This window comes from Cibotium barometz, chromosome 8 (assembly GCF_041138505.1).
Source record: "Cibotium barometz isolate CiBa-2024 chromosome 8, ASM4113850v1, whole genome shotgun sequence".
Lineage (NCBI taxonomy): Eukaryota > Viridiplantae > Streptophyta > Polypodiopsida > Cyatheales > Cibotiaceae > Cibotium > Cibotium barometz.
In genome coordinates, this window is record NC_141053.1 from 6655919 (window position 1) to 6669063 (window position 13145).

The 13145-nt window shown below is 39.7% G+C and overlaps 1 protein-coding gene across 2 annotated transcripts; it reads left to right on the forward strand.

Annotated features, from left to right (window-relative positions):
* The first annotated feature begins 1331 nt into the window (after positions 1–1331).
* On the forward strand, positions 1332–2690 carry LOC147635857 (uncharacterized). Of its 2 annotated transcripts, XR_015266438.1 has the most exons (3): positions 1332–1503; positions 1670–2196; positions 2366–2690. XR_015266438.1 is itself a non-coding variant. In XM_086801207.1 (2 exons), the coding sequence occupies exon 2, from the start codon at positions 1671–1673 to the stop codon at positions 2118–2120; it is 450 nt and encodes a 149-aa protein (XP_086657333.1). In that variant the 5' UTR covers positions 1332–1503; position 1670; the 3' UTR covers positions 2121–2303. The 2 variants fall into 2 exon arrangements, 1 of the variants encoding a protein (XP_086657333.1); XM_086801207.1 differs by lacking the exon at positions 2366–2690 and having other exon boundaries at positions 1670–2303.
* The last annotated feature ends 10455 nt before the right edge of the window (positions 2691–13145 follow it).

The window sequence follows — 13145 nt, forward strand, 5'->3', positions numbered from 1 at the left end:
CACACCTACATGATAAGGGGATGCCACCCTTAAGATTAACATATATAAGTGAAAAGTTTTAATGAGCTCAAATGAAAGTTTTAAACACAATGACTTTGCTCCTAATGTCTTTTAAGGCAAAAATAAAGAACATCATGTGCCAACTCTTGAACATCAATTTATATGGTGCAATGTGAACACAATGACTTTGCTCCTAATGTCTTTTAAGGCAAAAATAAAGAACATCATGTGCCAACTCTTGAACATCAATTTATATGGTGCAATGTGGCCGTTGTTTGGTGGATGGTTTCATCTAGCAATGTATGTTAGTGATTGCTCTTTAAAAAACTCTTGCTAAATTAATATGTTGAGATGGCAATGTGGAGATTAAGAATTTGAAGCTTCAATCAAGCATCATTTTCTTCATCACTTTCAATTCCTATGTCTGACAAGAGATGAGTGCCCTTAAGCTTGATCAAAACTATAAGTGTATTGATAATATGAGGGGCTTTGGATGGGTTCTTATTATGCATTTAGCATAATTTGTAGGTTTTACGAATCAAGTCCTTACAAAGTCTCTAGCACACCTTTTTATTTTTGGAGCATCAAGACCACATCAACTTAACAAATAAAAAAATTAACACCACCCATAACATGATAAGGCATACCGTGCAAGGAGGGTGTAAAAAACAAGTTGTGAACAACATTTACAGAGAAAATACATTCTTTCTATCAACCCTCTATACAATATGAGATAGCCCTCTACTTCATATATGTACTAGCTTAGTGCTCTTGGCCACATGTTCATAGTGTTTCTTTCACTACTTCACATCACGTGAAGTTCAAGCACGTAAAGTAGCCAAGTGGATAGGGTGTGGAAGTCCAATGTGAGAGCTATTTGCAGTAGATAACAATGTGACAAATAAAAAGTAATCGGCTAAGGTAAAAAACAAAGTTTAAGTCCATAAAGAAGTACTTTTTTGAGCTTTGATTTTAGTGAAGTATTTATATATACACATATACACATATATATATATTAGTATGTTCAAGTGTAAACATGCATATGGATGTATATATATATATATATACACACATACGTACATATACATATACATATACATATAGATATAGAGAGAGAGAGCTTTAAAAAAAAAATCCTAACATAGCCCACTGTCTTTCGAGGAGGCCCACGGAATTGTGTAAGACCCATCAAGACCGCAGACCAAGTGGCCCGTGGGAATGTTGTGTGTCCACACGAATAAATCATGCAACCACATGGCCCACGCGTCCACATGGCCCACGCGTCCTAGAGAGAGAGATGGAGACTCCGATGCCTTGGAAAACACGAGCGGGACATGCAACCAGGGGGGACATGCAACCTCTACCTAACACTTTCGTCAGGGCCTCCATGTTATAATACTTTGCGCAACCGCACAGACGACTTTGAAATCACTCTTCGCCCCCTCTCTCTTGCTGAGAGACGACTACATTCTTCTCTCACACTTCTGGCCACGCCTGCTATTGGTAAGAATCCTCATTTCTTTGTTTTGGTGGGCTAGTTGGCCAGGGCGGCGACGGCGGGCGTGCCCTTGCTTTTGTGGTTTTATAGTTCAAATATGTCATGTGCCTTGGTGTTTCTTTCTTCAATTTTTCTGAGCGGGTTGCTGTTTTTCCTGTTGTTTTGGAGTAGGATGGCAGCAGACCTGGGAGCGTCGATCAACCATTTGAACAGCCACGGCAGTGCGACTTTGGGGGAGGCCGGCGCGGCAGAGGGCTGCAACTCACCGGTGGTGTACCAGCAGCTGATGGAGCGGGTGAGGGCGCTGGAGCAGTCGCTGCAGCAGATGGTGCGGGCGGAGCAGCAGGCCACGAGCGCCGCCGAAGTCGGGGCGGAGGGCGGCCGCCGAAGGCCCCTATACAGCACGCTGGAGAAGGCCGGCAAGGGCGCAGTGCCGTGCACGTTCCAGATGCCCATGCACTATCCGCGCTACAGCAAGGCCGACTACGAGGCCATGCCCGAGTGGCGGCTGGAGCGCCTTCTCGAGGAGTACGGCCTCCCCGTCAACGTGGGCTCCACCCTGGCCGAGAAGCGAGAGTACGCCATGGGCGTCTTCCTCTGGAAGGACCAGCGTGACACCTAGAGAGATGATCACCGGTTCTTCATAGATCCTCCCTCCCTCGCTCCCTACCTTGTAACCGCAACGCTTCTACTGGATCGTAAGTAAATTTCGCCATAAAATCGATGAGAGAATTCTGCAAAAACTATCCATTCGAGCATTACGTATCACAGCCTTCGCAAACTAGAAACACATAAAATTTTCTTATTGTGTGTGTGGTCCTGCTGCTTGCTAACTTCCAGATGCTCCTCCTATCTGGTGTGATACAGCTACGTAGATGGCAAGCTTGAAATCTTTGTTCATGCGAGCACTTCTTCTGCAGACACAACGTTGGTGCAGGTTTCTCCATCCTCTGATCCCCTCCCACCCCCACCCCCGGGCCCGCTTTCTCCACTGCTCCAGTGTTTTGGAAACTTTTTTCCATCACACACGCACGTGCGCACACAAACAATCACATAGATATCAGAGTTCTTATTTAGTTGCCTTCTATTTATGGTTAGCTAAAAGAGCTTTCTTAAGACATTTCACATAATCACATAATATGCGATTTAAAACGAAAGATAGGAAGGGATTAATTAGAAGGGTCTCACCACGAAAGAGGAAAGAAATCAATTGGGAGAGAGAGAGAGAGAGAGAGAGAGAGAGAGAGGAGCTCCTTAAGCAAACCATCTCCACATTATTCTCCCTTAAAGCTCTATATTTTTCCTATATTCATCTTTAAATGCTAGATTTCAAAGTGAGCCATGTTACATGACCATGGACAAGGAGAGCGTGATTTGTGATGAGAGAGAGAGAGAGAGAGAAGCGCGAGAGAAATGTTCATTGTGATGGTGTCAATCTATGGTGGTGGTGTGTGTGTGTGTGTGTGTGTGAGAGAGAGAGAGAGAGAGTCTACAATCTGTTGGCCCATTTTCCTTAGTCCGAAAGTCTTAACCTTAGAGAGAGAGTGTGTGTGTGTGTGTGTGTGTGTGTGAGAGAGAGAGAGAGAGAGAGAGAGAGAGTACAATCTGTTGGCCCATTTTCCTTGGTCCGAAAGTCTTAACCTTGGGAATTACTGCTTCATTGAGAAAAAATACAATGAAAGCTTCCAATCGATCAACTACTTAAAATGCCTTGCTATGGTAATAAGAGGAGTGTTTACATATTATTCAGTCCCAACTCTAAACCAAAGTGATAGTTTTCATCCCACTAAACAAATGTTTATCCATTTAAGTCGAGGATCTTTCGTTACAATTTTTCTTGAATGATTCATTTTTGGCTTTCCAAGAAATCCAAAAATTCATAATCTTTGAAATCACTAGGAAAGTCCATATATACATGCCAAAATAAAACCCTCACCCCCACCTTAACAAATGTTTATCCATTTAAGTCGAGGATCTTTCGTTATAATTTTTCTTGAATGATTCATTTTTGGCTTTCCAAGAAATCCAAAAATTCATAATCTTTGAAATCACTAGGAAAGTCCATATATACATGCCAAAACCCACCTTCAATTTTAGTTATTTCTTGCATGATCTCGTAAGTTGAAGATCTTGTTCTTGTCTCCTCTCATTTGTATGTTGAAGATCTTGTTCTTGTCTCCTCTCATTTTAAGGAGTCCTTGCTTTGAACTACGCTTCGAAATGGTTTGGGGGTGCCACCACGTGCAAAAACTACTCGGCTCTTTACATTGTGGCATTTGCTTTGTCCTAGCCATTGTATTAAAATAAGAATATTAGTTGAAGTCACACCTATGGTTTACTTGTATAGGAATCACATAATACGCGATTTAAAACGAAAGATAGGAAGGGATTAATTAAAAGGGTCTCACCACGAAAGACGAAAGAAATCAATTGGGAGGAGAGAGAAGAGCTCCTTAAGCAAACCATCTCCACATTATTCTCCCTTAAAGCTCTATATTTTTACTATATTCATCTTTAAATGCTAGATTTCAAAGTGAGCCATGTTACATGACCATGGACAAGGAGAGCGTGATTTGTGATGTTGAGAGAGAGAGAGAGAGAGAGAGAGGTTCATTGTGATGGTGGCAATCTATGATGGTGGTGGTGGTGGGGTGTGTGTGTGTGAGAGAGAGAGAGAGAGAGAGAGAGAGAGAGAGTCTACATTGTGAGTGAGAGAGAGAGAGAGAGAGAGAGATAGTCTACACTGTTGTGTGTGTGTGTGTGTGTGTGTGTGAGAGAGAGAGAGAGAGAGAGAGAGAGAGTCTCTACAATTTGTTGGTCCATTTTCCTTAGTCCGAAAGTCTTAACCTTAGGAATTACTAAGGTTTGCCTTAAAGAGTTCAATTAATTAATTAATATAGGGTTCATTTGCTTCATTGAGAAAAAATACAATGAAAGCTTCCAATCGATCAACAACTTAAAATGCCTTGCTATGGTAACAAGAGGAGTGTTTATATATTATTCAGTCCCACTCTAAACCAAAGTGAGTTTTTTCATCCCACTAAACAAATGTTTATCCATTTAAGTCAGGATCTTTCGTTATATTTTTCTTAAATGATTCATTTTTGGCTTTCCAAGAAATCCAAAAATTCCTAATCTTTGAAATCACTAGGAAAGTAAGTCCATATATACATGCCAAAATAAAACCCTCACCCCCACCTTCCATTTTAGTTATTTCTTGCATGATCTCGTACCTTCCATTTTAGTTATTTCTTGCATGATCTCGTAAGTTGAACTTGTTCTTGTCTCCTCTCATTTTAAGGAGTCCTTGCTTTGAACTACGCTTTGAAATGGCTTGGGGGTGCCACCACATGTGCAAAACTACTCGGCTCTTTACATTGTGGCATTTGCTTTGGCCTAGCCATTGTATTAAAATAAGAATATTAGTTGAAGTCACCTATGGTTTACTTGTATAGACCACCCACTTAAAATGACACATTTTTTGAAAAGAAATTTTCTTAGAGATTGCTTAAAAGTTACTTAGTATTTATTTTATATTTTGGATTAATTTACTTTAGCTTAGCTTGACATCTTTGATTGTTGCTACATGAAAGGTCTCATACCAAGGCACAACTCCCAGTAAAGTTCCTTAGTATTTAATTTAAAATTTGGATTAATTTACTTGAGTTTAGCTTGACATCTCTCTTTTTTTACCCATCGTTTTTTGTCATGTTCTCTTGATTGTTGCTACATGAAAGGTCTCAAGGCACAACTCCCACTATATTGTCTTCGAGTCTCACTATTGACTTTATGCAATTGCTTGTTGCCTCTCTTTTATGAATTTAGACAACCTAAAATACATTGATTAAACCAAATGAACCATCTCCCATTCAAGTAACTTATCGGTTTGGTTGCATATTGGTTGCATATTGATCTACTTTTCCATGAATGGCTTCTTGCATATTTCCATTCAAGAATTACTTGATGTTAATGCCCTACGATGCATAGAATTCTTTAAAAAATCTCCCCTTTTTGTAGTCCATGCTTCTTATACACTTCAAATGCTTAGGGAATTGTACAACCCCATACCCCATAAGCAAAAAGAAGATAGGTAACAATTTATAATTCACTTCACTTACTAAAAAATATTGATCAAGTAATAATAGGGAAGATAGAAAATAGAAATCTCACCATGTAGTGTGTAAAACCTTGGTCTCTCTCCATGCGTTGACAAAGGCACAAAGGCTTTCATGAAGTCATAATGTTTGGTCCTCACTAATGGTGTTGCATGTTGCCAATCTTCAACATTGTATTATAGCATTGCCATAATTTGGCTCAAGAATATCTTAGTATTGAATCATGCTCTTGGTCAATAGTGGCAATACACAATTTTTATATAATTTTCGTATTAATTTACTTTCATTTTTTAGAGTGATTATTCACCAAGAAGTGAATTGCTTTACCTCCTCTAATCTTGGATACTCTACTTGATCCTTACATGTTTTTCATAAGAGCATAAGATCTCTCACAATGCAAGAGAGCTCTATGCATAAGAGCTCTCATTTGGACTAAGTAAGGACCTTATAAATGTATAAATTAGAGGTTTATTACTCGTGATTAGGGAGCTAAAACAAGTGGAGAGGTGGGGTGGTTCTTTCCCACTGTAGATGACACTGTCAAACTTGTCTACTAAGGGGCATCATCATCAGTGAGGTTGTGGGTACATTGAGCTCTTGGAAAGTACACCCAACCAAGGATTTACTCCTTTCTTGTCTACTAGGCTAGAACCTATTGATCCCTCTGCTCCATGCTAAATTACTATTGCAAACCAAAGTTAATAGATATTGAAGGCATCTACCCACCATCGCTGTTATAAGTGCTCTTGCAAGGATCTTTGATGGAGATCTAGGAAGACTCTAGAAATGGCATGTTATAGAGATTGAAGGCATGTTATAGAGATTGAAGGCATCTACCCACCATTGTTGTTATAAGTGCTCTTGCAAGGATCTTTGATGGAGATCTAGGCAGACTCTAGAAATGGCATGCACATATAAGGGTGCACAATGTAGTGTATAATGTAGTCAAGATGGATCAAGAGCTATTGATCTCAATATCAAAGACTGCCCCCAAAGTAGTCTATATATAATATCTAGGATTAGTCATACCAAATAGAAAAAATTGACCAAACCGACCTATTTGGAACCATATTAGACAACGACTTCTGCCTATTACTTCACTATACTAGAATGAGACTAGTCCAAATAGACCAAACTGACCACATCATCATCGCTCGAACTATATAACCCTACAATTTGCAAACCCATGTGAGGTTATCCAGGCCTTGGAACTGTTAAAAACCATTCTAAGGAGAATCAAACACTAGCTCCATTGCATAGTTGAATAGAAATGAAGAAGATGAAGTTAAGCTACTAATCAAGAAGTAATTAGCATAATGATGAGCATAATGACAACATAAATGAGGGGCAATAAAATGTGTTGATTTCAATAGATGAGAGCCTCTTTATATAGGTTGAAGTACATGAGGATTAAGCTCAAGATTAGGTGTTAATCATAATCTAAATCATCTCCACCTTCCCTCCTAGATTTAAGCACCTAAAAGTGACCACCAACCCTAGAATCTTGCTAATCACACCAATGCTACCTAATCAAGGGATCACGACCCCTTTGGTTGATGTTGAGCTCCTAAATGACTCTTTTACATCATGGTAAGATTGCATAATAACCTTTGTATCCATTTGCCCATAATCTATGACTTTAGTGCATAGTGCTAGTTACAAGGTATGTGCCCTACACATCATTTTAGTGAAGGTGTTTGCCATATTTTTTAACACCCCTCCTCAAACACTGAATCCACTCAATGATGCAGTTGGTCATGCTGACTCTCATGAGCCTAATTAACCACCCAATGCTCAGTGATAGCATGCATGAGCGTGGTCTGACTAGCAATGCCATACATAGGTTATGCCAATGTGAACTCAGAGGCTTTAGTCATGCGTACAAAAGAGGTATGGGACGACTTTAGAAGAGTGTGACAAGACGTGGCTACATGTATGAGTGAAGAGGACACCCATGTGTATAGGGCATGCCCTTGCTTTTAGCACTTTAGAATAAATGATTTGATCTAATCATAGATAGGGCCTCATGATGGTGGCCCTTGTCTTCATCTTTTTCTTCTTCTTGGTCTTCTTCTTGCTGCACTTCTTCCATGAGCATCAAGTTAATGCTCATGAAGAAGGGGCTCTTCAACATAGTAAATGGGAATGAGAAGAAGCCAAGGACTCTTGCTGATGTTCCTTGTTGGGAAGTAAGAGATGACAAAGCTCGTGCCATCATCACATTGGAGCTTGATGACACTTACATTCATCATGTGGATGGATGCGAAACTTCCAAGGAAGTTTGGGACCAACTCACAACTCTATTTGGGGCTCGATCTAAAAGTTCAAAGTTTGGTTTGCTCATTGAATTTTTTAAGCTAGAAATGAAGTCTAGCACATCCCTAGCCTCACATTTGAACTACATGAAAGGCCTATTAACACAACTTGCAGGAATAGGTCTTAAGATGGATGAAGATGTCTCCATTGGTGTATTACTTAAATCTTTACCTGAAGAATATGACCATGTGGTCACAACCTTGACCAATATGCCAATATCAAAGCTTGTGGACATTGAAGCATCTCTTCTTGAGGAGGAGAGAAAACTAAAGACCAAGCAAATGGAGTCTCCATCGTCATCAACCTTGTCTACTGAAAATGCTTATTATGCAGGATCTAGTAGGTATGGCAAGAACAAAGGCAACTACAACAAGGGCTACAACAACAACAATCTCATTTGTGACTTTTGTCACAAACCTGGCCATGTAGAGAAGAATTGTTTTGCCAAGAAGAAGATGCAACGAGTCTACAGGGTTTGCCATGTGTGAAAACCATGACCTTTAAAGCGCATTGATGGAGAATCCTTGGTAGCCATTATGATATGGAATGAAGGGGGTCTTACCTCTGATGATTGAGGCAGTGTCTACCCTTTTACAAGAGAGATTAAGACCAAAGAATAGTGCTAAATCAAGTTATTTAGCATATGCTTTCCAAAAGATAAAACCAAAAAATATATTGATTTGTGGGAAGCAAGGGAGACACCTAATCAAGGGGCAAATTAAGTGTGAAGTAATAAGGGGATGTAGCAAGTCCCTAATGACATGTATGAACCACTTATTGCACCAAATGATAAGGATTATGATAGATTAATCATTGATTAGTGGAGTTGAATATTCTGCTCACTATGCAGAGAAATGAGCTCACTTGGAGTCAATATTTGAAGGAGTTGCACAAAGAATAAGCTAAAAATCTTCAAGGGCATTGAATAGTAGTATGTCTAGATGATTTTAGAGCCCACAAACACTTGCTTAAGCAACTTAATCAATGAGTAATCTCAAATTTACCAAAGTACCTTTTCTGGCTATGGCAGTTCTGGACAGCACCCTGGTTTTTTTGCTTGGTGTGTGAAGCACACTCAATCATTTGCAAAACCCTCTTAGGAGGAGTAATTTTAGGTTCCAATGAAGCCACACCTAAGAGGAATTAGACCAATTTGATGTGTGTGAGCTGCAACAATACTTTTGGTGGTCGCCTATCAAGAACGTGCCTGTTTTGGGGAAAACGAAGTTGCCGGCGACGTGGAGCTATGAATGGTGCAATTGAGGTGCCATGCCCCTTAGCAATATTGCTGGTGAAGTGCCCACAAAAAGGATTTTGGCAACGGTTACGTGGTTTGTGAGCACCAAGGCCTCCACTCAGCTGCTATTCTAGATCCTATTTTCTAGGAAACCCATAAAAGCTAATGAAACCCTAATTTTCACTAATCTCTTGCTAAGCAAATAAGATGGGGCTTGATTCTAAATGCATGGGCTAGTCCTAGCTCTGATACCATGTTAAAAACCATTCTAAGGAGGATCAAACACTAGCTCCATTGCATAGTTGAATAGAAATGAAGAAGATGAAGTTAAGCTACTAATCAAGAAGTAATTAGCATAATGATGAGCATAATGACAACATAAGTGAGGGGCAATAAAATGTGTTGATTTCAATAGATGAGAGCCTCTTTATATAGGCTGAAGTACATGAGGATTAAGCTCAAGATTAGGTGTTAATCATCATCTAAATCATCTCCACCTTCCCTCCTAGATTTAAGCACCTAAAAGTGACCACCAACCCTAGAATCTTGCTAATCACACCAATGCTACCTAATCAAGGGATCACGACCCCTTTGGCTGATGTTGAGCTCCTAAATGACTCTTTTACATCATGGTAAGATTGCATAATAACCTTTGTATCCATTTGCCCATAATCTATGACTTTAGTGCATAGTGCTAGTTACAAGGTATGTGCCCTACACATCATTTTAGTGAAGGTGTTTGCCATATTTTTTAACAGAACGAGCCTCGTAACTTAAAGATAAGGTGTCCCAGGAAGATCTCCTTCTATCCAAGAGTGTGGCCAATCGGCTTGCGCTAACATGCATCCTACTTTGACCACATCATCATCGCTCGAACCATATAACCCTACAATTTGCAAACCCATGTGAGGTTATCCAGGCCTTGGAATGAGCCTCGTAACTTAAAGATAAGGTGTCCCAAGAAGATCTCCTTCTATCCAAGAGTGTGGCCAATCGGCTTGCGCTAACATGCATCCTACTTGGCATGGTGCCAAGATGTCTCCTAACTAACCAGCCACACAGATGGCCCCAACATCTAGTATCTAAACTCGGGACTATCAACATAATAGATACTCTCATATAGGGGGACTTATAAAATAGAGCAAGCTATCACCTGCACAGTTGACTGATGATCCTGGAGCACAGTGTGACTGATGATCCTGGAGCATTGATTTCTAGCACCCCCCTCAATGTCCAACTATAAACTACCTTTTCGGTCCAATTTGAGTCGATGAAAATGCAGATCTAATAGATACCTCCCAAGAACCTTTGTGAAGATATTTGCAAAATTCTCCTGGTATTGGTCAGTGGAACAGTAGACTTAGCTTGACCTCTCCATCCAAGATCAGCTTGCACACAAGGTGATACTATACATCAATGTGCTTCGTGCAAGCGCAAGTGTGGGGAACACCCGGGTCTTTGTAATTCTCATCAATTGTGATTTTCATACAACAAGTCAATCAGGTGCTCCTGAGCCACACACATCCCCAAAATTCTCCTCAACCAAACTGCTTCACATGAAGCATAACATGCTACCTTTTGTAGTCAGTCTCTATAGAAGAAAGTGTCATTGTAGGTTACCACTGTAGGTTGCTTCCTATTGATCCAAGAGGTAATTCTAGACCCAAGTGAGAAATAATAACCAAAAATTGACTTCTTGCTATCATAAGCTCCTATCTAATTTGAGTCATAAAATTGAATCAAGATCTTATCCAAGGTGTAGATGATGTCGTACCTGAGTGTTTGTATTTCAACACCCACATCCCTACCTTCCAATGGTTCTATTGGGGTTGATTTGAGAACCCAAGGTGTAGATGATGTTGTACCCAAGTGTTTGTATTTCAACACCCATATCCCTACCTTCCCAAAGCTAATGTCCTCTATGTATTACACAAGAAGATCAAACTCCCCACCACCACCAACTTCTTGTTGCACTCCTTCATATCCACAAGTTGGTGTCTTTATCTCAATAACTTTCCATTAAACTCCATTGGTTTGCTTGGTATGGTAGACTTGCACTCAACTGTAACAAATGCCTTGAATATTTCTCTTGCATACTTCTTTTTCAAAATGAAGATGTAATCTGGCTCTTGCCATACCTTAATCCCTAAATAAAAATGCATGATCCCAAGGTTTATCATTCATCTTGTTAATCTGTTGGATCTTCTCCTTATGCCTTCCCAAAGGAATATAATCATGTACCTACCATGCTTAGAAAAACTGTATAAATTAACATATGATGGGTTTTTTTACAAAAACCAATAATCATAAAATATGTGTTGATCCACTCATACCAAGATCGAGGGGCTTGTTTAAGCCCGTATAATGTCTTCTAGAGTCTACACACCTTCCATTATAAACTAGGTATCACAAATCCTAGGGGTTGTTTAAAATACACATCTTCCTTTTAGGATGCCCATTCAAAAAAGGTATCACAAATCCTAGGGGTTGTTTAAAATACACATCTTCCTTTTAGGATGCCCATTCAAAAAAGAGGACTAATATGTGTTGATTCTCTCCACACCAAGCTCGAGGGGCATGTTTTAGCTTGTGTAATTCCTTTCAAAGTCCACATATGTTACCTTCTAAAATGGGCATCACAAATCTTGGGGGTTGTTTACAATACACCTCCTCTTTAAGATGTCCATTCAGAAAAGGCCAAACTCCAAAGCTTGGGATTATTTACAATACACATCTTCCTTGAGATATCCATTTAGAAAAAAATAGAACTTCGCATCCATGTGCATTACTAGCTGCTTCTCTCATGAGTAGCCAAAGTATTAATCTAGTTGTGGGTGTGAATTGAGAAGAATGCAAGGGAGAGGGCGAGCTTGAGCTCCTTCGAGAAAACTTCTTCACACACAACACACAAGAGAAATGGATGGTTGAATTTTATTCTTTCTTATTCACTTCTCTACAACCATAATATAAAGATTAGAGTATACATTATAGGAAAAGTATACTACTAATTGTGAACCCTAATATATGATTTGGCACTATAACTATGGCATAACTCTATAACCTATAAATCTTTGGCAATATATCACCTATACATAATCCCACTAACTATAACGGTGGCGTAAGTGAGGAGGTGTCATCTGATGTGTCATTCATATCCAGACTAGTTGAGGTTGATACCTCAATACTCCCCCTCGAGCTCCTCCATACCCTCCACTCCAAGTAAGCTTCTAAACCTACAAAGCTTATCTACACCCAAGGCCTTTATGAAGATGTTAGCCACTTGATCCTCTGTGCTGACATAAACTAAATCTAAGGTCAAGTTCAAGAACTCTAAAGATTCAATCTCCATATGTGCAAGTCCCATTTTTGTGAATGGCTAAGAGCAGTGTGAATGTAATCACTAAGTTCTAAGGTGACGATTTGTGTTGATTGGTCAATAGAGTACTGAGAACTACCACCCAAGGTGATTTCCTTAAAGTCATCAAGAGTAACCTAGAACTCACATTCCGTGTTTCTTTCCTCAATGAGAAAAGTGCAATAGACCCAAATTTATTGTATTTCCCATTAGCATCTCTCAAAACAATGTCTAGGGTTGATGGCAAGTTGTCTTAAATATACCCAAGTTCCCTCGAATATGATGTTATGAATGGCTTTAGGACTAATAATTACTTTTTTTGGTAACATTTTTCCTATTAGAAAATCTAGCCCAAATTTGATAGATTCCTCAGTTGATGTCTTATTTTTAACTTCAATTGATACTATTAAGATATCTTGATTTTTGTTGTCTTGGTGGAGTTTTCCTTTGGGTTGATGTGGAAGGTTTGGGGTCCTCCTTGACTTTGGTTGGCGCTGAGGCTACATGTTTGAGACTCATGGCCATTGTTGACGATGACGAGGCTAGAGTCTCTTGTGGACTGGCTGTCGATGATGAGGCTTTTGAGCATGCGGTTGTCTCCTTTGGTGGGATTTGTGGATGAAG